General features: G+C 50.3%; 8 protein-coding genes across 8 annotated transcripts; 5 read left to right on the top strand and 3 right to left on the bottom strand.

Moving 5' to 3' along the window:
- Nucleotides 1-286: 286 nt before the first annotated feature.
- Nucleotides 287-2,210, top strand: BDW47DRAFT_103986 (methionine aminopeptidase 2). The gene is made up of 6 exons (XM_024812213.1): nucleotides 287-394; nucleotides 501-632; nucleotides 718-1,577; nucleotides 1,647-1,808; nucleotides 1,862-1,948; nucleotides 2,004-2,210. Exons 1-6 carry the CDS (start codon nucleotides 355-357, stop codon nucleotides 2,058-2,060), a joined length of 1,338 nt encoding a protein of 445 aa, XP_024672961.1. The 5' UTR covers nucleotides 287-354; the 3' UTR covers nucleotides 2,061-2,210.
- Nucleotides 2,211-6,339: 4,129 nt separating this feature from the next.
- BDW47DRAFT_103984 (sphingolipid delta(4)-desaturase family protein) lies at nucleotides 6,340-8,115 on the top strand. Its single transcript, XM_024812212.1, has 3 exons — nucleotides 6,340-6,677; nucleotides 6,745-7,023; nucleotides 7,112-8,115. Exons 1-3 carry the CDS (start codon nucleotides 6,474-6,476, stop codon nucleotides 7,907-7,909), a joined length of 1,281 nt encoding a protein of 426 aa, XP_024672960.1. The 5' UTR covers nucleotides 6,340-6,473; the 3' UTR covers nucleotides 7,910-8,115.
- A 510-nt stretch (nucleotides 8,116-8,625) lies between these two features.
- BDW47DRAFT_18162 (putative integral ER membrane protein Scs2) lies at nucleotides 8,626-10,171 on the bottom strand. Its single transcript, XM_024818393.1, has 7 exons — nucleotides 9,964-10,171; nucleotides 9,841-9,911; nucleotides 9,758-9,780; nucleotides 9,635-9,693; nucleotides 9,457-9,572; nucleotides 9,297-9,401; nucleotides 8,626-9,221 (listed from the first exon to the last, which is right to left on the bottom strand). The coding sequence occupies exons 1-7, from the start codon at nucleotides 10,001-10,003 to the stop codon at nucleotides 8,793-8,795; spliced, it is 843 nt and encodes a 280-aa protein (XP_024672959.1). The 5' UTR covers nucleotides 10,004-10,171; the 3' UTR covers nucleotides 8,626-8,792.
- Nucleotides 10,172-11,068: 897 nt separating this feature from the next.
- BDW47DRAFT_103980 (uncharacterized protein) lies at nucleotides 11,069-12,475 on the top strand. The gene is made up of 3 exons (XM_024812211.1): nucleotides 11,069-11,323; nucleotides 11,383-11,726; nucleotides 11,787-12,475. The coding sequence occupies exons 1-3, from the start codon at nucleotides 11,242-11,244 to the stop codon at nucleotides 12,291-12,293; spliced, it is 933 nt and encodes a 310-aa protein (XP_024672958.1). The 5' UTR covers nucleotides 11,069-11,241; the 3' UTR covers nucleotides 12,294-12,475.
- Nucleotides 12,476-12,708: 233 nt separating this feature from the next.
- On the top strand, nucleotides 12,709-15,258 carry BDW47DRAFT_18135 (RAD52 DNA repair protein RADC). Its single transcript, XM_024818392.1, has 6 exons — nucleotides 12,709-12,772; nucleotides 12,852-13,152; nucleotides 13,224-13,310; nucleotides 13,374-13,553; nucleotides 13,607-13,781; nucleotides 13,834-15,258. Exons 1-6 carry the CDS (start codon nucleotides 12,765-12,767, stop codon nucleotides 14,907-14,909), a joined length of 1,827 nt encoding a protein of 608 aa, XP_024672957.1. The 5' UTR covers nucleotides 12,709-12,764; the 3' UTR covers nucleotides 14,910-15,258.
- Nucleotides 15,259-15,517: 259 nt separating this feature from the next.
- On the bottom strand, nucleotides 15,518-18,554 carry BDW47DRAFT_131074 (uncharacterized protein; the record flags this gene model as incomplete). The annotated part of the gene is made up of 8 exons (XM_024817237.1): nucleotides 15,518-16,251; nucleotides 16,310-17,661; nucleotides 17,710-17,776; nucleotides 17,839-17,949; nucleotides 18,026-18,086; nucleotides 18,127-18,218; nucleotides 18,276-18,441; nucleotides 18,513-18,554. 8 exons carry the CDS (start codon nucleotides 18,552-18,554, stop codon nucleotides 15,677-15,679), a joined length of 2,466 nt encoding a protein of 821 aa, XP_024672956.1. The 3' UTR covers nucleotides 15,518-15,676.
- A 676-nt stretch (nucleotides 18,555-19,230) lies between these two features.
- Nucleotides 19,231-21,457, bottom strand: BDW47DRAFT_103973 (putative amino acid transporter). Its single transcript, XM_024812210.1, has 6 exons — nucleotides 20,316-21,457; nucleotides 20,092-20,251; nucleotides 20,021-20,032; nucleotides 19,768-19,972; nucleotides 19,362-19,717; nucleotides 19,231-19,289 (listed from the first exon to the last, which is right to left on the bottom strand). The coding sequence occupies exons 1-6, from the start codon at nucleotides 21,294-21,296 to the stop codon at nucleotides 19,258-19,260; spliced, it is 1,746 nt and encodes a 581-aa protein (XP_024672955.1). The 5' UTR covers nucleotides 21,297-21,457; the 3' UTR covers nucleotides 19,231-19,257.
- A 313-nt stretch (nucleotides 21,458-21,770) lies between these two features.
- BDW47DRAFT_116862 (uncharacterized protein) lies at nucleotides 21,771-23,470 on the top strand (the record flags this gene model as incomplete). Its single annotated transcript, XM_024814995.1, has 3 exons — nucleotides 21,771-22,043; nucleotides 22,118-22,750; nucleotides 22,781-23,470. 3 exons carry the CDS (start codon nucleotides 21,771-21,773, stop codon nucleotides 23,468-23,470), a joined length of 1,596 nt encoding a protein of 531 aa, XP_024672954.1.
- Nucleotides 23,471-23,710: the final 240 nt, after the last annotated feature.

The following is a 23,710-nucleotide window of genomic DNA, read 5'->3' as shown; positions in this document are numbered from 1 at the left end:
TTTCTATTGCTGTTGCTGTACTGTGGAAGTCAAACATACATCTAATGATCAACTAGGCTAAGGGGACCACGTTGATAGTATAGGACATGGTAAATATTGCTTTGGAAATGATCTATATAGAGATATCACATTGAGTAAATATTCATATATTTATATAGTTACATATTACTATATATCAAGTGCATGAACGGGGTCATATAATGTAAATCTGCCTCAGGCAACACTCCCGACGGAATCCGCCCGCCGAATCCCCTCTTTTTTTCCTCGCTTTTCCTCTTCCTCCACCTCTCTCCCCACCATCTCCGACACCTTTATATCTTCTGTTCCTTTGCCAGCAGACTGGTATTTCTCACCATGGCTGCTCAGGCTAGTGAGGATTTGAAAAAGCTTGACCGTCAGTCCCCCCTTCGTTGGTGCATCCATTCCGTGGATCTCGCATATTCTGCCACTGATAAGATACTGCTACCTTGAAATACATGCTAATCGGACTTCCCCGACAGTGAACGGTCAGAGCGGCGACGCCAAGGCGAACGCCCCTGCCGCTGGTCAAGCTGAAGCTGGAGAAGCAGAGGATGATTCCGACGACGAGGCTGATGAGGGAAATGCTACTCCCGAGGGTGCTGCCAGCGGAGGTACGTGATCATCCCCGCCTTTACTCCCTCCCCCCACTCCTCAGTACACCCCGTCAGTTGGTATCATATGGTCTAACGATCCCAGCCGCCAAGAAGAAGAAGAAGCGCAAGCCCAAGAAGAAGAAGAAGGGCGGCGCTAAAGTCCAGAGCTCTCCTCCCCGCGTCCCGGTCTCGAACCTCTTCCCCAACAACCAATACCCCGAAGGCGAGATCGTCGAATACAAGAACGACAACTCCTACCGAACCACCAACGAGGAGAAGCGCTATCTTGACCGCATGAACAATGACTTCCTGCAGGAGTACCGCCAGGGTGCCGAGGTGCACCGTCAGGTCCGCCAGTATGCGCAGAAGAACATCAAGCCCGGCCAGACCCTGACGGAGATCGCGGAGGGCATCGAAGATTCGGTCCGTGCGCTGACCGGCCACCAAGGCCTGGAGGAGGGTGATAACATCAAGGGCGGTATGGGTTTCCCTTGCGGTCTCAGTATCAACCACTGCGCGGCGCACTACACCCCGAATGCCGGCAACAAGATGGTGCTCAATCAAGGCGACGTCATGAAGGTCGATTTCGGCGCGCACCTCAACGGCCGCATTGTCGACAGTGCCTTCACCGTGGCCTTCGACCCGGTGTACGACCCCTTGCTGGAGGCCGTCAAGGATGCCACCAACACGGGTATCCGCGAGGCGGGCATTGACGTCCGCATGAGCGACATCGGCGCCGCGATCCAGGAGGCGATGGAGAGCTACGAGGTCGAACTCAACGGAACCATGCACCCCGTCAAGTGTATCCGGAATCTCAACGGCCACAACATCGATCAGCATATCATCCACGGCGGCAAGAGTGTCCCCATCGTCAAGGGCACCGACCAGACCAAGATGGAGGAAGGCGAAGTGTTTGCCATCGAGACCTTCGGTAGCACCGGCAAGGGCTACGTGCGAGACGATGTGAGTGATCTGGAGTGGTGTGATTTGTCCCTCAAAGGGTGCAGCCGACTGACGTGATGCCGCAATTAGATGGAAACCTCCCACTACGCCCTGACGCCAAATGCGTCCCCGGTGCCGCTCCGACTTACCTCCGCCAAGAACCTGCTGAACGTCATCAACAAGAACTTTGGCACTCTCCCCTTCTGCCGGCGGTATCTGGACCGGTTGGGCCAGGACAAGTATCTTCTCGGGGTAAGTTGACGAATCGACCGTGAATAAAGAAGTCTACTAACACGCGTCTGCAGTTGAACAACCTGGTGTCTTCCGGCATCGTACAGGACTACCCGCCCCTTTGTGACGTGAAGGGCTCATACACCGCCCAATACGAACATGTAGGACTTCCCCTTTCACCCTTTCTGCCTCGGGGTGGTACTAACCTATCGATAGACCATCGTGCTGCGACCCAACGTGAAAGAGGTGATCAGCCGTGGAGACGACTATTAAGAGGTTCCCTCCCCATTCGAGAGATCTGGAGGAAACAAAAAAAAAGCTGCGGGTTTGCTTGACGTTTTGGGATGTTATATAAATACTGGTATAGAATCGCCAGCTCAACGAATCATGCAAATGACAACGTGAAAACGAGATCCAACATTATATCTTCTCACTTTGCTACTAATCATGCTGTGCCGCCCTTCTTTTGGCTTCCTATCCGTTCTGGCTATTGGCAGGAAGTCGTCTCATGCAATCTCTAAGGAGTTTCACAGTTAAGCAGCTCAACCCTATCATGATATCTTCCTTGGGTGAATGGGCCAACTTGACGTGAAGATGCGTCCATCATATACAATCATGATTTTATCACCTTGAGCTGATCATTGTTATAGTTATATCCTTGCCTTCTCAAGCAGTCACTCTCCATTTTACTCTTTTCTTCTTTCCCATCCCTTCTCCTGTCTTCTTCCCGAGTTCCTACTTCCCTTCTACCTTCATCACACACCTAATCTCCTCCCTCATCTACTTTCCTCAGTAGGCCTCTTTTTCTATTGCAATAGAGCAAGGAATTACCACTCGACTACACATGATATCATTGCAATCACCTTTCTGACCTTCAAAGATATCCCTATATTCAATGCGACATATATTTTTTTCCATGTCTCCTTCCACCCCTCTAAAAGCCATTCCAGGACATGGCAGTCAACCGCTATTATTCCCAGCTTCTTAGCCGTCACGAATTCGCTGGTCTCCCCGTCTCATCGGGCCGAGATCAGCTTTACTTCCAGGGCTGATGTCCCAGCCATGAGCTCCCCCGTCTAGACGGACTCATTCCTCTCCACCTATATTCGCCAAGCTACATTGACGTGGTATCTCAAACTGGGGAGCTGGAGGTGAATATCAAGGAATACGAATAGAACTCGATTTATTTTACTGCCGGTTTGGGCGTGCAAAAAAAACCCAGCGAGATATCCTCACTGCATTACCACTAAGACCAAGTGTATGCTGGTGGTGGCACACACTTCGCAGGAGCCAAGTCTCACGAGCAGGTACAGGGACTCAATGTTAGACATATCACGACATCAGTGGCGACAGCTTGGTCAAATGGTTTTGCAGAAAGAGCGGTTCAAGACTTGATAATGGTCTCTATCATGGTGCACTCAAGGATATTACATGGGCCCATTTCACGACGTACTCTGAGCAAAGAGAGGGTAGATTGGTAGAACGGTGAAATTCTCCGAGAAGCTCGAAGATGCCAGGGTACAACGAATTTGAGCATCAGATGGGGAGATCACTTTGCGAGCGACTTGGTCGTGTTCGGTTCCCAATTACTGCCGTCTCCTAGCAGCCCTGGCGGCACCCACGGCTTTGTAAATCCTTCATCAGAGTTTACCTACTCTACTCTAGGGCAGCCTACACAGAGAAGTAATGCATCTCATTGATATGCAGAAAGTTGCTTTGTGTCCGGGGTGCAGAATTTGCATCTTCACCACATTGACTCCTCTGGGTCGCGCCGCAGTTTCTGAGGTGAGTACTCTACAGTGTAACGGTCAATATCTATAACTAATACAGCTGTGACAGCAGCCGAAGAGGAGGCGGAGGATGGGTCAGGGGGCAAGGGAGGCGAGGGGAAGAAATGGGCCGCAGAGGGGAGCCACAAGCGAGGCCGGGAGGAGACCTCATATCCGGCGCAATGCACGGGGATGCGGTTGCAAGCAGCTGCGTGTCACTGGCCATAATATTGAATCCTAAAGCAGATGAGTACACCGAGGAAGCGTGGTTTGAGGAAGCCGGGGAAGAAGAGGAGGAGGCCCGTAACGACAACGCTTGTCCCTCAAGTCTCGACGATTGATTATACAACGTTTATCGCAAGACTTAACTCAAAAAGATTATTATGGTGTGCTCATTGTGTTTCTGGATTTCACCTGTATCATGTTGTGGGCTAACTTAGCCACGAGAACCCAAACGGTTTAGAGTATAGTATCCTGGGTCTGCATTCTGCAGAGATGGCTATGTATTCCAGACTATTGTGGTTCAGGATGCTGCTAACCACTTCCCAGATGGTCACCGCTTCGAATTTAACCTGTCGTTGTCTCCGAGGAATTACATTCACTTGCTATCTGAAACATGGCCCATGCCATGATTGGGGGAACTAAATAACAGGAAGACTGGTTTATCCCATGCCAGTCTCAAACAAGTTCCCATAATCAGACATTTAGAACCTCCACTGTAAATTCTTAGTTTCAGATGGATACACTGACCAAGGTCCAAGACGTCTTTGTATTCCCTGATCGACATTCACCTGGTAATTCAGTGAATGATATCTATCATACGTATTCCTAGCCTGATGACTATAGAGTGATTGGTGATTGGAGCTTTGTTTTCCTCTCTCTTTTCCTGTTCCATTGTAGTCATCTCTTACACATAAATCTTCTTGTGCGAATAATCAAGAAATTACCCCTCAGCTACAAAAGACATCACGACACCTTGTGCATTCATATATAACCCTATATTCAATGCGATATCTTGCTTCTCTTTTTTCATACCACATCTTGAAAACTGCTTATAATGGCACCATATATAGATTGCCGTTATCTTGCAACTTATTTCAAAGAGAGCATGAGAGCTGTTGTTTGAACCGGCCAAAGAAAACGTATTCGTGTTTTTACAAGCCCTCTAACCGCAAGCGAGATGCAATCTCGGCATGCTTGCAAAGTTTAATATACATTTTTCAAGCACGACAATATAGCTTGCTCTTTATGTTTATAAGAGCCCCAAAACTTGGGAAGAAAGGCCTATCTCTCCTTACTGGAGATTCCTCATTTTCCTTAATAGCTATAACTGCCGATGTGAGTTGTCGACTTCTCCTACATCTTTGCTTGCCGCTCGAAGCCCCGGATGCAATTGATTTAGGACTACAATGCATCCTGGCAAGATGGCCATTTCGAGGCATCGATCAATCTACCACATGGTTGATGCAGCTTGGCTAATCATTCATATCTATAGGGTCAGAGGACCATCGCGTCATTTCGCTCCCGAAACTACCTCAAAAACAGAAAACAATGTCGTCGTTGAATGTGGTGTCAGCGGATTGGTAGTCTGGTCTCTGGCAGATCTGTCCCAGCACACTACTGTACAAGATCGAACACACCAAAGGCCTTATCAAGGGCTAGTTGACATGGCGGCCTACCGGCGCAAGTATCTCGATGGCATGGGTCACCTGTAGCTTCCCTGCGGAAAGCTTTTTGTTCCCCTGTCATCCTGCCATATTGGTGCTGTGGATGAGAAAATCATCAATCAAATATGTCGAGCTAAATGCCTTGGTCTTAAGTTATGCAGTCATCGCCAAGTCATACAAGCATATCATCATGTCGGTAGGGAAGTCGGGCTGCGTGATTTTGAATAACTTGGGGATTGATGATTAGTATTGAGTTCTGAGAAACCACCACTGAAGTGAGATACTTCTTCGATATGAAGGGCCTTCAAAGAGAAGCTGGCGAAGATGACAAACATGGCGGGAGAGGCGAAGAGCAAGGTACTCTGAACTGTTGTTGCAGTGGATACAGGATTGCTTGGAAGGCCCAGATTGTCATGATATATGCTGCAGCCGAGTGGTGATTCCTTTCTTTTATTTCAATAATTGCAAGTAGAAAATTTTATTTTCCCCAAACTGGACTTTGATTCAAGATGCCAGACCCTGAGCGAGCACTGCCAGACAGGCAACTGATGTCATCTTCACCACGAACTACTCGGGTTTACCAATCCATGGAATCGTCCGCTTCTGGTTCAAACCCAAGCCGGTCATCAGGCATGTCTGATAGTCTTAGCCACCAGGTCAAGGCTTTCCTCTCAATGCACTCAAAAACGCTATCCCGCTCTGTCAAGTTGCCATTCCCAATTCGACTCCCATCTTTGTTCTGGTTTATATTTATACCAACAGTTGTCAGAACATGCCAATCTACGAGATTACGCGCAATTTAACTTGACACCCTCGCACCTGCCTGCCCTGCGTCATCATATGTCTTTAGTCTTAGCCTCCCTTTGAGGAGCTGGTAGGATAATCAGCCTTTCTTCCTCTCTTTGTTTCTGCGGCATAGAATTGTAGGCCCCGCGCAGGGAGCAGTTAGGGTAAGGAGACCCTGTGACGTACGCTGATGACTGACGGATGAGTCAGCCGTCCCTGCATCGAACAGAAAGCGGTCTAGACCAGATTAGTCATGCGCGTGCCTGTCAGGGATAAGTTATGGATAAGGGAATAATAATCAGAACACTCGGATCAACAGATCCGCCTGTCCTTCGCTCGTCGCTCCACCTCTCTCCATTTTCTCATCTGTCCTTTTCACTTTGACTCAGCTCTTCATGGCGTAGTTGATTCAATTGCAATTCAAACCCCCATTCTCCCACTTTTCCGTTGTCCACCAAACCATCATGTCCGCCGTCCAAACCGACGGTACACCGCACCTCCGCGTCTCCGCCGCAAAGGGTCCGGACTCAGATGCCAAAACCTCTGCGAATGCTTCGACCAGAATCCCACCCCCGGAGGCATCAGTCGTCGATGACCAATTCTTTTGGACGTATACCGAGGAACCGCATCGCTCTAGACGACAGGCGATCATCAAAGCCCACCCAGAAGTACGTGCCGAGCATATACCTTGACACCTCCGTTCAATAGAACTAACTCATCGCCTGTGATGATCAGGTCACCAAACTCTGTGGACCCGAACCCCTCACAAAATATGTTGTCTTCGGCGTCGTCGCGCTCCAGATCTGCTGCGCCTACCTCCTCCGCAACACCTCCATCCTGTCCTGGCGGTTCCTGGCCACGGCCTACCTGATCGGAGCGACATCCAACCAGAACCTGTTCCTGGCCATCCACGAGATCTCGCATAACCTGGCTTTCAAATCCCCCATGGGCAATCGTCTCCTGGCAATGGTCGCCAATCTCCCGATTGGAATCCCCTATAGCGCCGCATTCCGGGTACGTAGCCGTCAATCCTCCAGAAAAAGAAAAGGAAAAGATGACAGGGGGGGAAAAGATCGAGAAGCTAAAGCTAATACAACAACAGCCCTACCATCTCACGCACCACAAATCCCTCGGCGTCGTCGGCCTCGACACCGACCTCCCCACCGCCGTCGAAGCCTTCCTCCTGGACTCCCTCCTCGGCAAGGCCTTCTTCTGCACCTTCCAGATCCTCTTCTACGCCCTGCGCCCCATGTTCATCTACAGTCCCCCCTTCACCTCCATCCACTTCCTCAACATCCTCGTCCAAGTCTCCTTCGACATCGCCCTCACCAAACTCAGCGGCGGCTCCCTCCAACCCCTCTTCTACCTCATCACGAGCTCCTTCCTCGCAGGCTCCCTCCACCCCTGCGCCGGCCACTTCATCGCAGAGCACTACTTCTTCTCCCGCGTCGAATCAGGAGGCACCGAATCCCTCGAAGCGCTGAAGAAGAAGAGCGACACCAAAACGCCCCACCCCCTCGACTCCCTCCCCCCACCAGAAACCTACTCCTACTACGGCCCCCTCAACATCCTCACCTACAACGTCGGCCTCCACAACGAACACCACGACTTCCCCGCCATCCCCTGGACCAAACTCCACACCCTGCACCGCATCGCCGCCGAGTTCTACGAACCCCTCCCCTGCCACCGCAGCTGGGCCTGGGTCATCTGGACTTTCATCCTGGACAAGAACGTCGGCCCCTGGTGCCGTGTGAAGCGCGCGCAGGGCGGTCGCATCGTCGGCGGTGGCGGCGGCGGCGGTAATACCTCCTCCGGCCGCAGCGGGGAGGGCATCTCCGCTGCGTCAGCTGGGCCTGAGGAGTCGGGCGATGGGTGGAAGGAGAGTGAGCTTCAGAATTGAGAGTTTCACGGTTCAAAATTTTTCTTTGTATTTCTCCCGCCCCCCCTTTCTCTACATGTTGCTATTATTTGCTTTATGTACCCCGTTTGTTATCTTATAGAATCATGATGATGCTGTCGGTGGGCCCGTTTGGTGTTTTAAGGATGGATGCTTTGGAATTTGTGTAACCATATGATGTGCAATACCAGATATTCTTTTTCTTCTTCGTTACTCTTTATTACTCGTATACTATTTCTAATACCCCGGTGTATGCTCATAGAGAGATCATCGTAAGACCGTTGGTTTTATTGTGCCAGCTAGTGAGGCTAGACTTATGAACGTGGGAGAAGAAAATCAGATCCGACGAGGCGGGAGGAAAGGTAATACACGCAAATTTCAACACTTGACTCGTGAGTCCGCTGCTAAGATACAGAAAGATGACTAGATCCCGAGGTGCAACCGGCCTGGCGTTGAGCTGGGCTTTGGACGACCGGGCCCCGAACACTCGAGCAAAGAAGTTCGCTTTTCTTATATCGAGGTTGGTGGTTGAGTCGCACTGCTGACGGATCATACCATATAGGAGAATAAGGAAATAAAGGAAAGCGAAGGATAATAAACTGAAGAAAGAAAAAAAGAAATAAAGCGTATAGAATAAGTAGGTTGAAGGCCCGACCTGGAATGCCTAGGCGAAGAATTGAAAGCGCAGAACAAGAAAATGGAAGACGACAAAGCAAAGCAAGACATAACTCAATGCTGATGCTAGAAAATGATCAAGGTAGTGCTCTCCAGAGAGAATACAATTGGTTCGGGTAAGAAAAAGGCAAATAATAATGGGACGACATTAGACACGTGGACAGGGGGACGAAGAGTGCAAGACGGAAAGAAAACTAGTGCCCTGGTCCGTTTAGAAAAAGAAATAGGCAATTAGGAAGCTCAGCAGGCACAGGCCGGCGACAATCTGCAGGGGAACACCAGCCACAGGAGCCTGGGCGCTACGCTGAGCCAAGGGAGCACCGGCACTTTCCGTTTCGCCTCCGATCTTCCTCTGACGCAGACCCTGGTCTGCCAGCCGGTCCTTGAGTCTCTGGATCTGGGAATTGGCGTCGGACAGCTTGGACTTGAGCTCCTCGGCGGAAGCCCCGGTGGGCGACCGGACCGACGTGGGTTGGGCATTGCTGGCTTGTGGGGTCGAGATCTCGCGCTTGGGTTTGTCGCTGAAATCAGGCGGTGGGATCGGTGACGTGTCCGTGGTGGATTTCGCCATGCCCACAGCGGGAGTCTGGTAGGTAGCATTCGGGGAGGTGTAGGCAGGCGGTTCATCATCGGGAACATGCTAAAAAAAGAAAGAGATATGTTGTTAGATACGTTGCGCAAGTGGAGGAAAATGGATAGGAATATGGGTACATACAATGCCGTTGGTCTCCGTCCCCTCCTCGGCGCCCGAGGCATCCTCAGGCAGCCAGTTCACGCGAATCTTGCGCTCCTGGACGGCAGACTTGGACGCTTTTTCGAACTAGAGGCATATTAGTGGGTGTGAAGGATATGGGCACAAGAATAGTTGCGCTTACGATCGACGTGACATTGGCAAACTCCATGTCGCGAGAGACCGAGACAGTCTGGACCAGGAACTTGTCCTTACACTTGGCATCCTCGGCCGGCTCATCTTTCATGGCCTGGAGAAGCACTGTATCACAGTCAGCCGCTGTCGCTGTATCGTCGAACCCTTCATGCCGATCGGTCTCTTACCCTGGACGTCCACATGCTTTCCGGGTTCTATCCGCCCTGAGTTGGGACGAACACAGTAACTGTTTCCACCAGTGAGCGTTCGCACTTGTATACCATGTGAAATCCAACCGAGGATCAACGTACTGCTTGGGGGCCGTGGTTTTCACCTACAAGGATGAAAGGTATCAGTATGCGATCGACGATTCAAGGGAGATTGTCCGACATACCTTGAACACGACAGCCTCGGGGTTTTCATTGTTCAGGTGGAGGACCTGGCACACCTCACGGTTAAAGGGACCTAGAACCCGTCAATACGTAGAAGACGACCGCAGACTTGCGAAGACACCTACGCTTGAAGCTCAACTCTGGCGGGTCGAGAACGACAGACATGGTGACCGCACGGCGCAGGAATCGCTGACGAAGCGTCTGGGGGAGAAGGGGGTATGGTTGAAGAGGAGGATCAACGTAATAAGCAAGAAGAGAGGAAGCGAGAAAAGGGTAGGCAAGAGTAATAACGGGAAGTGGGGAGGAATAAGATGAGACGGGAAATCACCCAAACTAAGGGGGGGGGAGAAGAAGATGAAGGAGATGGTTGATGGGGGAGGAGGCAGAAGGTAACCGCAGTCGGATGGAGATCGATGTGCTCAGTTCGGTATCGTATTTTTCTGGGTGATTTGGTCTGTTTGGATGCCTGGGGTGTCGCTCATTGGCCAGTATATGGCTGACTCAGCCACAGTCAGGTGATGTCATGAAATCGATCTCGTGCTTTCTCTCTCTGTTTATTGTTCTTGTTCTTCTCATGATCATCATGGCTGCATTTGAATGATCGCAGAAACCGACTCGAATTAATATTGATGTCTGAGTATATCAGCTGATGACCAGATCCAGGTGACCCGCCGGTTGGATTCATTGTTCATTATTTTATGCTCATTTCCCCCTGTCTTAGACCGATCGCTCTGGATCCACCGCGACATCTTTGGGTCCTCTAAAAATAATTCCTCCCCAGGCAATCCATCTGCTATGGAGCCCTAATGAGGCCCAATACATGTCACTGCATTGACATGTCAGCATTGATCTCGTCCCGACCTGGGTGATCAAGCCGAAGTTGGTCGCCCTGAGCTCAAGATACAAGCAGGAACAAACATGCCTGATGGCTGCGGATCTTACATCCTAGAGTGGTGTCATGGCCACTCTCCCATAAAAAACCATGTTAAACACCGACTCCATAACAGTCAACCCCAATAGACCCCAGAGAAAGATCTAGACACAAGGTACCCTGTAGAACAGAGAGATACACGATGCTGGAGGAGGATAGCCAGGATGATACTGTAACAATGGTAACACGGCGTAAAGCGGGCCCTCCCGCAATCAACCAGAGAATGGATGGACCCAAAACCAATACGTCACCAGGAACCTCTCCAAAGACTTCGTGTTTTCTTCTTCTTCCACTTCACACCTCACTAACCATCATCTCGTCCACAATTATCCAGAGGATTTATCTCTTACCACTGTTATTAATACGCCTTCAACCATCGTTCTTCCCAAAAGGCAGCTAGTCTTCATCATATCACCCATTACCCCGCGTTGTCAACCCAATCACCCCACCGCGCAACACCTAGCAGCCCACCATGGCATCCGATCTAGAGCAGCTCATTGAGATGGGCTTTGATAAAGAAAGAGCCCAGCTAGCCGTGTCAAAGACCGGTGGCAGTAGGTTTACTCCCCGTCAGCGTTCTGCCGTCTCATATCTGACCTGACAATCTCTACAGTCCAGGGTGCTCTCGAATGGCTCGAACAGAACCAAGACAAATCGCTCGACGAGATTAAGGCGTCCAATGATGCTCAAGAGGAAGAAGAGGGACCCCCGTTGCAGCCCGGTGAAGAGGCCCGCAGCCTGGTGTGCAACGAGTGCGGCAAAAAATTCCGAAGCCAGGCCCAGGCAGAATTCCACGCTTCCAAATCGGAACATGTCGACTTCTCTGAATCCACGGAAGAACTCAAGCCGTTGACGGAGGAGGAGAAGAAAGCAAAGTTGGAGGAGCTCCGCCTGAAATTAGCCGAGAAGCGTGCCGGTCTGACGGAGCAGGAGAAGGCCGATAAGAAGAGGAACGAGGTATGACAGACATCCCTCACACCCCAACAATCATTGTCTGACTCCTCATCTTTGCTCCAGGAAATCCGAAGAAAGAGCAACAAGGAAAACCAGGATGCCAAGGAGGATCTCGAAAAGAAGCAGAGGATGAAGGAGGCCGCGAAGAAGAAGCAGGAGAAGCAGGATGAGATCGAAGCCAAGCGACGGGTGAAAGCCAAGATCGAAGCCGACAAGGAAGAGCGCCGATTGAGATCTGAACGCGAGAAAGCGGAACGAGCGGGAAAGCCACTTCCTGCTCAACCGGCGCCGGCACCCGCGCCCACAACCTCGGGACCTGTCGCATCGAAACCGGCGTCTGCTTACACGGAGACTCGCCTGCGATTCCAAACACCCAAGGGTAGCGTTATGAAGACGTTGCCCGTCACTACCACGCTCTTTGAGGTCGCGGCGGCTTTGAACCAAGAAGATGGCATTGAGGTGCAGAGCTTTTTGCAGACCTTCCCGAGGAAGGTCTTTGATTCGGAGTATTTTGGCGAGTCACTGAAAGACCTGGGCTTGATCCCCAGTGCCAGTCTCGTCATTCAATGATGCCATATTATTGCGAGCCCAGGAAATAATATTCATTAAACCTTCACAAGACGTGATGGGTTAATTGAGCATAATTCTATCTGACCGACACACCTGCGGGTTGAAGTATTGGTGTCGGCGTGCTGTTCGTTAGACATCACGCATTGTCGCATTACCACAGCAGTGTAACTCGTAGCATTGAGCTGAACTTAGTCTCAAATTAAACCATCAGCGTGTAGTCTTCCAATTTCCATAAGCATTGGATCTAGAATGAAAGCCAGTGAGATACGACCAATAACCACAAGTGATCGAGTCAGGGTCCGTTGCGGAATATGTGGTCACGTGACATCGCGATAAGGCGTGTCGGCATCCGTCACGCGTCCCGCTATACTAACGTACGAACATGCCCTGTCAATCAACCCACCTCACCACCGACCAGTCGTGTCCTCTCCGATGATATCGACTGCACTCGCTACACTTATCTAACATACTATGCCTGCGTAAGCAAAACCACACTTCCCACATCCTATCCTACCACACCCGCACCCCCTCAAACTCATTAACGCGTCTCTTACTTAGTGTCGGCGACCAACATCGAGGCGGACCAGCATGCATCACGATGCCCAACGCGACCGGAACAATGTCAGGAAACCCATTTGAAGAGCCCCAGCGCCGCATGAACGAGTACACCGCTCGAGAAATCGCCACCCTCCAATCTCGCCTAGACAAGAAGCTTGGGCCCGAATACATCTCCTCCAGATCGGGTCCCGGGGGCCAGAAAGTGCATTACCTCTCGGCGGATAAATGTATCAATCTTGCGAATGAGGTGTTTGGGTTTAATGGGTGGTCGAGCTCGATTCAGAATATTCAGATCGATTTTGTATGTTTGGGCTTTCGCACGCTGGAGATGAGGTGCTGAGGGAGGAGAGGCTAACTGTTTCGTTTTGCCAGGTCGAGGAGAGTCCGAATACGGGGAAGATTAGCCTGGGTCTATCTGTGATCATCAGGGTCACTTTAAAGGATGGAACTTTCCACGAAGTATGTGCTTTGTTATTCGAGATACCGGCTCTTTTCACGAATATTGACCTGTTGGATTCACAGGACATCGGATACGGTCACATCGAGAACTGCAAAGGGAAAGCTGCGGCTTTCGAGAAAGCCAAAAAAGAGGGCACGACTGATGGCCTCAAGCGTGCACTAAGGAACTTTGGCAACGTGCTTGGTAATTGCATTTACGACAAGGACTACATCTCGAAAGTTACGAAAGTGAAAGCCGCGCCGGTAGGTGTCTTCCATGGTTTGGGACCGCGGTGGTTATTGACTGTTCAATCAAGGCCAGATGGGATGTTGATGACCTACACCGCCACCCTGACTTTGTGGCTAGAAAAGAGCCTGTCCGGCCCAAACCAACGCCCGAGGATGATGATCTTCCCCCGCGTCCGGCAATTACTGCGAAACCCGTCAATACGAGTAATAGCACTTCACCCGATGACGGTGGAGAGTTTGGGAGTACGTATATAGAGGCGGTTGTCTTGTGATTCGCGATCGCTAATGGCAGCAGGTGATTTGTTCGACGAGGCAGACTTTGGGGTAGCCGAGGCTGGGAATCCCGACGAAATTGTAATCGGACCAGACACACAGCAGCCACCAACTCCTTTGCACGGACCTAACGCCAATCGAGCACCTCATGGGAATAACTTCCATCCCAACGGGAGGCCGAACCCGGCTATGGTAACGCCCTCCAAACCAGGAAGACCCATGAATCCAGGGCCTGCCGCCAGGCAGATTCCCCCTCCTGCCCTCAATGGTCGACAAATTCCTCCCGCACCAGGGAATACCAATCAATCCCGCGTTGGTCCTCATGTCCACCTGCAAAGCGTTGAACAGGCCAGGGCAGAACCACCCGGACAGCAGACATCCCACCCACAGTTCAACAAACCCGCCACAGCAGCCGCCGGTCCACCACCGGTAAAACGCGAGTTCGGCTCGAACAACCCCGACCTCAAAGCCCAGGACATGCTCCCACCGGGTAGTTCTCCCTCAGCCGGATTCTTCTCCGCCAGGACAGCCGACCTATTGCGAGAAAACCCACACAACCCATCCGCAACGGCCTTCGATCCCCACGCAGAAAGCCCATCAATTCGCAAAACCGCCGGCGTAGATCACACCAAGTCCCTCCCCGTCTCAAGACCCATGCTATCCGGCGCCTCACCTGCTCCGAACGCCACACGCGATTTCATCAATCCCTCCCAAGACATGACCCGCAAGATCGGCGCCCCAGGCGGCAGCGGCGGCGGCAGTCCAATGAACAGACCCCCAACAACCTCATCCTTCCGCCCACTAACACGCCCGAACATTGGCCCACAAACCACAGCGAATACCCCAGCACCAGCTGTCCCAGCACCAGCACCAGCAAATCGACCGGGCTATGGGCCACCGCAAAACCAAAACGGGAAACGCCCTCCTCTCAATGATGTAACGAACGCGATAACCTCCAATGGCAGCGGGCCTGCCTCCACTGTTGGTGTCAATGATCCGAAGAGATTTAAAGCTGTTGAGGCTAGCTTGGCGCAGCAACAGCAGCAACAGCAGCAGCAGCAGCAGCAGCAGCAGCAACAGCACCAAAGACAACAATAGAATGGATACCAGCTAGCTAGTTAGCTCTTCCATTTCCGGACATACATAGTCCTACTTTGTCTTGTGAAGGGCATCTATCTATCTATCTACCTTCTCGGTGGCTTCGGGCCTATATGCATAGGCGTTAGGAAATAGGACAAATGGGGTTTATCTTGCTGGTGTTTCAGGCGTTGATGTTGTCGTTTTTGATATTGGCTTTTGTTGTTTTTCAGTTTCGATAGTATGCAGTAGCTTGTTCTTGTTCGTTGTTCGCTGCGCATTCTCTCTTTTATTTGTTATATCATGCTTCCTGACCCAGACTTATTCTATGTCACCTTCGGCAGGTCTATATGGAAAGTATCTATATAATACTTACTACGTGCAACTCGAAGGCGCACTTTGCGGATACTCCGACAATGACATATCCTTGATTGATTAATAACGAGTACATACAGATTTCCATAGTGCTTGGGGTATTCTCCAAGCTTCGTGCACATGCAACACTGGAAAAGAAGGGAGAGCTAGCGAGGAACAAACAGCGTTGAATAGTGTACAGCCGTAAAGAAGGAGAAAAATGGCATAGGAACGTCAGTCGGGAATATGTTTGTAACGCCAGGAACGACGGAGATACCAAGGCTGGTTAAAAGAAAAGACAAAAGGGAAAAGAAGAACCAGGAGGAGGGAGAGCAAATAACATTGCAAGGAAGTAAAACAGGAAAACAGATTCCGATTAAATACAGAACGAGATAGCGGAACGTATTGAACTTTGAATATTCTTATTGACCAGCCTAACGGCGAGGCCTGCGGGATGGAGATGTGGCGTATATCGAGCCTTCCAGGCCACTCACCGCTGGACGGACGGTGGTTTTAGGCTTGGTTTCGGCGGGCTTGCGAGCGTGGGTCTGTTGGCTCGTGGTGGTGCTGTTGGGGTCGGTGATTCTCACGGCACTGCTTGGTGTGGTTCTGCTGGGGATACCGAATGTTGATCTGGATTCGACGGGCTTAGCGGCGTGGACCTGTTGACTCGTGGTGCTGCTGTTGAGGCTGGTGATTCTCACGGCGCCAGTCGGTACTGCGTTGCTGGGAGCTCTGACAATTGGTCTGGATCCGACGAGCTTAGGGGCGTAGATTGATTCGCTCAAATCGTTGCCGTTGGGGTCCGTAATGCGGACTGCTCTGCTCTTCGGCACTCTTAAAGGAGTGGAAGGCTCGGTGAGTCTAGGAAGGACTTGTGGTATGGAAAACCCGGTGGGCTTTTTGAGACTCTCAATGGGTCGGGGAGAGAAGGGGTTGTTCAGGGGAAGAGCACGAGTTGACTGGGGTGCCTTTGGCATGTCGAACTTGACTGAAGATTTGTCTGGGACTGAAAGAAAGTTAGCAGGCTGGTTAGATGTATATCCATGTTTGGATGGAAGACGAACCAGCAGAAGTAGACACATTCATGGGAACCGAGCCTAGAGCTCCATGACTTCCCCTCCTTCCAGGTAGCAGGTGGTCGCCGATGATATGATCGATATCGACAGGCATCGGTTGACCGGGTTGAGGAGGTGATTTCAGACTCCCGGTGGAATCACTGGAGGAACAATCTGGTGGTGAGCGGTAGTTCGAGACATCGCGTGGGACGAACGGCGGCGCTTTGATATTCCACTGGCTTTGCGGGCTTGGGCTGTTCGTGGGTGCTGGCGTCGAGCGTGTCATGCCTGTCACGATTGGTGTTTGTGCCACAGAAGATGACGTAGGACCCAACAATTCCTCTGGTGTTTCTCGCTTCATTTCCGGTAGAAGGGTTTGTGGGACTTTTATGGTGGTTGTCTTGCGTTTCACTGGGGTAGGTCCCTGGGACTTGTATAGTTCCGCTTCTATCTCTTTTAGCTTTTCACGGTGCTCATTGGACAATGATGCCGATTCCATAAGTTCGCATAGTAGTTCTATGTCACGCTGGTGGGTATCATGTGGACTGGGGTGCGCGACGGGCGTTGAAACTTGAGTGTCAGTCGCGTTAGCTTTCTCCTCCTCGGTATCTTGGAAGCCCAACTTCTTTGCTGGGGCGAATGTAGAATTGCACAGTTCCCGTTGCCCCAAACTTAAAGTACCTCTATCAAACAACATATCTTGAAATTGTAGTCCCTTGAGGTCCTGGAGTGCAGGGCTTGCCAAGTCATCTTGAAGAGAGGGCCCTCGAGGTGGCGTAGCACTGAAGTCCAGAAGTATGGCTGTTTCTGTGCTTGTCTTGTTATTGGGAGTCGCCTGTTTAGGCGCCAGAGCTTCCTTCAATGGAGTCGAAGGCTGATTTTGGTGACACTTTGGCTGGTAGATAGTCTGCCCCTGGTCTTTTGGGTGCAACAGGCTCATAGCCTTCGAATCACTGTTCTCAATTTCACCATCCTTGACTTTAGGAGCATCCTTTGCTTTAGAAGGACCTTCGCCTCTGTTCTGTGTCAACATGGATTCGTTGCCATCAACAGACGTCTGAGTGCCTTTCTTGGCCGGATCTTCTTTGTTGGATGTAACGGAACTTCTGGCTTTATCCACGTCTTGGACTTCCCGATTTAGCATCGGCTCATTCTTATCGGCTACCTTAGGCGGCAATGCCTTAGTTTTGGATGTTTCTGTAACGGCCTTCCGACTTTGCACCGGCTCACTGACTGTCGGTGGCGGCGTCTTAGGTGCGGAGGGTTCTCTGACTATGCTCTGAATCTGCATCATCTGTCGAGCGGCAGCCATGAAGCTCTCTGGTGGGCTGATCAATCTAGAGAAGTCGCCCTTACCCGTGCTGCGAGGATATCAGACTTGTGATTTAATCACGAAGGTTGACACTTACATCGGCCTTCTGCTTTTGAGGAAATCCGGCGGTTTTTTGCCATGGGGGAAAGAAGATACACTTGAAGCTAGAGGCTGTGCGATTAGTATTGCATTGTCAACCATGATAGACCGGTTTGTATAAACTCACATGACGCTTTTGTTCCCTGAGAACTTGTTTCATGGTCATTTTTCTTGATCTCTGGAACTAGCGCTAGGTCTTGCACACGCTTTCGGTCAGGTGGAATGGGAACCGAGTTCGCTGCAGTTACAGGGGGGCTGATACTTTAGTAAAGAGCCACGGACATACAGTCGTTCACTGGCAATGTGACACTTACTAGGGAGCGACCCGTCGACCTCGAGTTCCAACCACGCCGCCTCCGCGCCCCGAGGTTCGGGCTCCCCTCGAAGATCTTATCGGTTCATCCACACGGCGTACGCTGGCGTTGAGATGTGCACGGTGGCTCTGGCCATTCATCAAGTTGTCGAGATCCTCTAGGTCTTCCGTATCTCCAATAGTCTTGTGCACGTCTAGTCATGTATTTAGAAAGCGACTCCGCAAACTTGATCTTTTCATCCGTGACTTACTGGTCCATCCCGCGAGTTTATCCTTGTTTGTCTGGGCCAGACGTTGGGCCCTGGATCCGACTTTGTTCGATAGCCGGGTTGCTTCGATGTCTTCAAGACGAAGCTTGTTGAACTTTGCGCTATCCGCAGTCGAGATGTGCTCACGTCTTGCTGTTCCTAGATCGGCCTATTGATTCGGTTTCGCCCAAGTATTAGGCAGAGCCCAAAGAAGAGTAGAGGAGTAGATAGAGTCCTCACCATTTGCAGCTTCTGGAGCCGCTCTGCGGTCACTGGATCCATGATGAGTCAAATTATCAGGCGACAGTAACAGTATCTCAGATGGAAAGATGATGAGAAAATGGAAAGAGTGGACAAAATTCGATGAGACGGTGTTGCTTCAGAGTAGACGGAGAGATGCAGTCGACGACAGTATTGGGCGGCTAGAAACACCACCTAAATCCAGTCATAGTCGTAGAAACAAGAGTCCACTTCTAAGTATCAAGAGACAACAGATTGTACTTCTTTCTGTCAAGGAAACAAAAAACTGGTGACCCTAGCTGAAAGACGATGCGTGAATTTGGCAATGGATGGCGCGTGGAAAGAAGAGAGGTTCGGCCGTGACCACAACGGAGAAGCAGAACTAGCTGAAGGCGCTCGTGTGACGACAAGGTGAAGGAAAGAAAAGAGTGAATGAAGAAATGAATGAGTATATGCAAGTTGTACGGCCGTTGAGAGGAGTGGGTTGCTGGGAAAACCAAACGCGCTCTGGCAAACGGAGGAACATCGCAACATCGAGTCCTGACATCCCCGACCTACCAACCCTACTGGTTGTGAACTTTTTAAAGTTGAAGAATGTGATGTGGTAAATCGCCTAAGTGGTTTGGGTTTTGTAGCGATGGGATATAAACAACGAACTAATGGTAAAGCCCTATATATTTACATCAAGATCGAGATCTAAGGGCCGACAAGTCTATCAGGCGCATATGGACAATTTATGGAATGGTCAGGAGCTGCAGCTACCAGAATCACTGCCATCTATATAAACAAGAATCAGTGGTTAGCGCGTCCAGGTGGTCTCTATTAGGCTACTTGAAGCTGTGAACATACCAATGATCATGAAAAATGCTTGCACCAAGCTAACTCCGATGACAACGATCCCGAACCCAACACACAGATAGGCTGGGATCTTCGACCGTCGACTGGCTTTACTCAGTTTGATATAGCACAATGGAGGGAAAACGTAAGCTAATGAAGCAGCGCTTGTCGCGCCAGCCAGCTCGAGTACGACTCCGACATCACATGTGAGCAAGGACAGTGCCATTGCCGCGCCGACCAAAGCGGTCGTAAAAATCAAGTGTCTGTTCATGTTGAAAGGTTCGTCGGGGAAGTAGTAAGTGGTCATGACCGAACGGCAGACAAACGCTTCCAAGGGCATGGTAGTAAGCATGTTCAAACCAAAGCAACTACTAATGTCAGTCCAAGACTTTCTCCAGTGTACGGTCACAAGACTTACAGTCGAGCTATGTTGACCATGATATTATCATGAGGAAAGTTGTTGAGAACGTTGCCCTGGGTCTTGGAGCCAAAGAACATGAAACCCGAGATACCCATCACTAGACACATGAGGAGAGAGACTGCAGTGGAATAGTGGGTCACCCTTGCAAATCGATCCAATGTTGGTTTCTTGAGTGAGCCGTAGATCAACAGACTATTATGGTCTTCGATATGGTTAGTCTGCGATCATGGACGGGAGCGGTACTACATACGACAAACGAAGGCTGTCATGGTCAGTATACGATTCCAACTACACCCAGTCTCATTGATACGGGGGACATACCAAAAGATATCACACCCACGGCTTGGAAGAAACCAGAGTTGACGAAGAGATAGTCCTTCACGTCTCCTCGAGATTCCGAGGGCGCACGGAATCCCTGGGTAATAACAGCCACTAATATGATCAACATGCTTACCAACGCCAATGTCGACGCCTTTGCCAACTACTCGATGGTCAGACAATGATGGGAAGAAGACGCGGGGTAATTTTAGCCGAAGAGGACATACCTTGGCTATATCTCGATACAGAGACAGCGGGTATGAAATACTCATAATAAGGAGAACAATAATGGCTCGTCTACTGGTGAGCAGCCAGAGGAAAGACGTCTCCTGAAGCGACGGAAATAAGGCACTTAGGACAGGCGGGATCGTGTCGCCCACGATAATACAGAAAGCAATCATGCCGCCAAACGCAAAGGCCCACTGGGCAATTGAGATGGCAATCAGCCCCTTTCTCCCAAAGCAGTGCTGCATTGTAGCCTGGAACGAATCCGCGCCGCTCAACTTCGAGTTTACCACGATCAATCGGATCGTCCAGTCCACGACCACCGTCAAAGCCACCAGCATGACCATACCCGCCAGCATACCCGCTTGTCTGAGGGCGTAGGGCTGCCCGATAATCCCCGCGCCTATGATACTATTGGCCATGTTCATAAAGGCCATCCGCATTCCACTCCGCGGCCTGGCACTTTCAAGGTGCTCCTCAGGGAAGAAGTCCTCCGAGGTAGCAAGGGCCACGCTCGGTGCTTCTATGTCCGTGAGAAGCGGTACCATCTGCCCAGAGCCACTTATGCCTGGCTGATTCGTCGCGCGGGTATAATCCTCCTCCTCCAACCACGACGAGGCGGATTCCCCTGAGATGCGCTCAGGGCTACCCGAGTGGCGCTCATCTCCCGCTCCGTCTTCAATGTCAAATCTGACACGGTTCGTAGTGCGGGGAGTGCGACGTTGTCCTTCTGAAACGGGTTGCGACATGGAGGAATGGCGTTTGTGACCATTTATAGGAGAAGTCGGGGATGCGCTAGGTAGGAGCGAGTGAGCGGTTTGGTCGTGTTGTCCGATGGGAGAAAGTGGGACTAAAGGGGGGGAGTAAGGACTGGAGTAGTCATTTTGTTCGGTCAAAAGAGGAAATTCGCCTTCATCCCCAGGCATTGCTAAAGAAATTGGCGATGTTGTTGGTATTTCCATCTCCACGTGCGGGTGATGCATTGCGGCCAGATAATCATGGGGATGTGCACGTGATGCGCTTATCGATAACGGTTACCGTATCAGGCAACAATAAGATGATCTCATCTTATTTATTCTGGTCTCAGTTGGGTTCTTGGATGGATTTCTTAGTGAGAGAACGACATTTCTGTGAGGTCCTATAACTGATTAGTATAATTGCTGAACGTTTCATATATATCAGATCTCATGATGTTTCTTGGCTCCTGAGATCACCCCCTGTAGAGTACATTATCTATCCCTGAATGGTACTAGTGGGGTATGTATTTAAAGTTCTGAGCTAAAGTTGGATACACAGATGTATAAAAGTCACACGCTGTAGTATATGACTTCAGATATGAACCCCCAATGCGCATAAACAACGATGCCAGTACCATCAATATTCTCATCTTTTGTGTTGACCCGTAATCAATTCTCCGTAGTCACACCCCACTTTTATGACTTGATGGTGGCCATACAATGACCCATACGATTGATCTGGGAGAGACATCTCTTTCGACTTCTGATCTCACATTGGAGATTACGCTCCACACATCAATACAGATCGGTTTTACTGCATCATGGAGCGCAGGAGACGTAGGAATCCTCGAGGAGGCGGTCCACTCAAGCAAAGTCTGGCTCGACCAGACCCCCGAGCTCAGATTACACATCTACATCAAAGCCACTCAGAGCCCTGTCTGTCCTATATCAAATGTGACATCTAGTGTTGCGGATATCATATGCACCTCCAAGGTAACCAGCCCCATGTGTGGCTTTGCCCATACATCCCTCCCTAACGGATATATATTCTGACGGCAATGGTCTAGATCTGGCATGATTTAGGTCTTACAGTCTACCTGAAAAGCTGCGAGTATAACGACCAAGGGGATGGGATTCAGGTTTCGCTCGGGGCGCGGAAAACCCCAATACGATCCGCATTGGCGAAGCGGTCGAGAATCCCGACTTGGTTGCGGAATCCCCAGGAAGCTCACCCTCCTCCCGCTGTCCCAGTCGCTTCTGTCTCTACAATCAATGTTGTTCTGAGGATCAATACATATGACGAGCTACATACATCGAGTTTCCCGGCTTGGATCCCTACCATTCCAATTTTTATTGAAACCTGTGCTTCAAGCACTACACCGGTGATTGACGCAGATAGAGAGTTGAACATCCTCGACGACGTCTACCAAATACAAGAAGAAGAGAATAGTCAACCGTATTCGTATATCAACGATGACTCCACTTTCCCAGAAGAGCACGACCACATATCCCAAGATTTTGTCTCCCTTTTCAAAAACGGTCTAGAAGGAATAATCGCAGGTCCATCTCACCAGGGGAACTACTACATGGCAAGCCCTGAACCCGAATCCCCTCATTCTCTATCCCAAACAGTCCCCACAGTTTTCAGCCCCGGGTACAGAGAAGTACTGAACGCCAACCCCCCCCCCCAAAACCACCCAGTCAACTAACCATCCCACCCAACCAACCAGGCAATGAACCAACGCGCCCAACTAATCCCATCAATCGCCAAATCGATCACCTCCCTTCTAAAAACAACACGCAACCCCATATTACGCGAACAAGCCTCCAATCTACAAAATCTCTTCCCCAAACACCCAAAAGCAGCTCAAAACCTTCACCCTCACCCAAACACGGACATCATCAACCTCCGCGACACAATCAAATCATCCCTCTGGTGCATCGCGCAAAAACAGCTCTACGACCCACAAGCTGCACGAAAGCTACACTCCTCACAAAAAACAAGAGCAGAATTATCCCTCGAATCTGGGCTTCTAAGCGACGACTCCCTCCTCGAGGCATTCGGAGAGAATGTTCTCGGAGAGTATAATCACAGAGAAGACACCATATCAGACTCCTACATCGGCGCGGACGACGACGCGGCGGAAGAAGAAGGAGATACCTGTTCGCTCTTATCGTTCGATAGAGAAACTACCATTTCTCCAAGTAGTACGTTTACCCCACAAGATATTGTTATTTTTGATTTGTGTCCCGACCAAGAAGAGCTGCTTTGCTCGTTGCTTGAACATGCGCCTCGTGGGGACGAAGTGTCTTTGGCGGATGCGGTTGATTATGAGCTCCAAAATCCAATGTCTCTTCCGTGGCGAAGAGACGGGAAGGATTGTGTGGGAGACGAGTCCGATTATATGCTTTGTGACTAGTTACGAATATGCAATTAGCTGGGTATGGTTGCGGATAGTATCTCGTAGTATCAAGGCGATGCATATTCAATTGTTGATGTTTGATCAGTGGGGCTATGTGTCTTCTGTTAGATATTTAGTGTAGTCTTACGAAAACAGAGAATGATGAAAATGATAATAATAATTATGATAGAACAATATTTCCGTTGACATGATATTTAAATGCTAGAGATGGATATATCCTTTGTAATGTGAGGAAGA

Source organism: Aspergillus candidus (assembly GCF_002847045.1).
Source record: "Aspergillus candidus strain CBS 102.13 unplaced genomic scaffold BDW47scaffold_16, whole genome shotgun sequence".
In the NCBI taxonomy this organism is placed as follows: Eukaryota; Fungi; Ascomycota; class Eurotiomycetes; order Eurotiales; family Aspergillaceae; genus Aspergillus; species Aspergillus candidus.
This window is presented reverse-complemented; position numbering and strand designations above follow the sequence as displayed.

Excerpts from the sequence above, each read along its gene's own strand:
- BDW47DRAFT_103973 (XM_024812210.1), bottom strand. The coding sequence starts at position 21,296 with ATGCATCACCCGCACGTGGAGATGGAAATACCAACAACATCGCCAATT. Across the intron at positions 19,718-19,767 it reads ATGGTCAACATAGCTCGACT|TTGCTTTGGTTTGAACATGC; the intron begins GTAAGTCTTGTG and ends TGACATTAGTAG. Across the intron at positions 19,290-19,361 it reads AGCATTTTTCATGATCATTG|ATGGCAGTGATTCTGGTAGC; the intron begins GTATGTTCACAG and ends TTGTTTATATAG.
- BDW47DRAFT_103986 (XM_024812213.1), top strand. The coding sequence starts at position 355 with ATGGCTGCTCAGGCTAGTGAGGATTTGAAAAAGCTTGACC. Across the intron at positions 1,578-1,646 it reads AGGGCTACGTGCGAGACGAT|ATGGAAACCTCCCACTACGC; the intron begins GTGAGTGATCTG and ends TGCCGCAATTAG. Across the intron at positions 1,949-2,003 it reads ACACCGCCCAATACGAACAT|ACCATCGTGCTGCGACCCAA; the intron begins GTAGGACTTCCC and ends ACCTATCGATAG.
- BDW47DRAFT_103984 (XM_024812212.1), top strand. The coding sequence starts at position 6,474 with ATGTCCGCCGTCCAAACCGACGGTACACCGCACCTCCGCGTCTCCGCC. Across the intron at positions 6,678-6,744 it reads TCATCAAAGCCCACCCAGAA|GTCACCAAACTCTGTGGACC; the intron begins GTACGTGCCGAG and ends TGTGATGATCAG. Across the intron at positions 7,024-7,111 it reads CCTATAGCGCCGCATTCCGG|CCCTACCATCTCACGCACCA; the intron begins GTACGTAGCCGT and ends ATACAACAACAG.
- BDW47DRAFT_18162 (XM_024818393.1), bottom strand. The coding sequence starts at position 10,003 with ATGTCTGTCGTTCTCGACCCGCCAGAGTTGAGCTTCAAGC. Across the intron at positions 9,912-9,963 it reads GCCAGAGTTGAGCTTCAAGC|GTCCCTTTAACCGTGAGGTG; the intron begins GTAGGTGTCTTC and ends GACGGGTTCTAG. Across the intron at positions 9,402-9,456 it reads TTGCCAATGTCACGTCGATC|TTCGAAAAAGCGTCCAAGTC; the intron begins GTAAGCGCAACT and ends ATATGCCTCTAG.
- BDW47DRAFT_103980 (XM_024812211.1), top strand. The coding sequence starts at position 11,242 with ATGGCATCCGATCTAGAGCAGCTCATTGAGATGGGCTTTGATAAAGAA. Across the intron at positions 11,324-11,382 it reads CGTGTCAAAGACCGGTGGCA|TCCAGGGTGCTCTCGAATGG; the intron begins GTAGGTTTACTC and ends CAATCTCTACAG. Across the intron at positions 11,727-11,786 it reads CCGATAAGAAGAGGAACGAG|GAAATCCGAAGAAAGAGCAA; the intron begins GTATGACAGACA and ends TCTTTGCTCCAG.
- BDW47DRAFT_18135 (XM_024818392.1), top strand. Across the intron at positions 13,153-13,223 it reads AGAATATTCAGATCGATTTT|GTCGAGGAGAGTCCGAATAC; the intron begins GTATGTTTGGGC and ends TCGTTTTGCCAG. Across the intron at positions 13,554-13,606 it reads CGAAAGTGAAAGCCGCGCCG|GCCAGATGGGATGTTGATGA; the intron begins GTAGGTGTCTTC and ends TGTTCAATCAAG.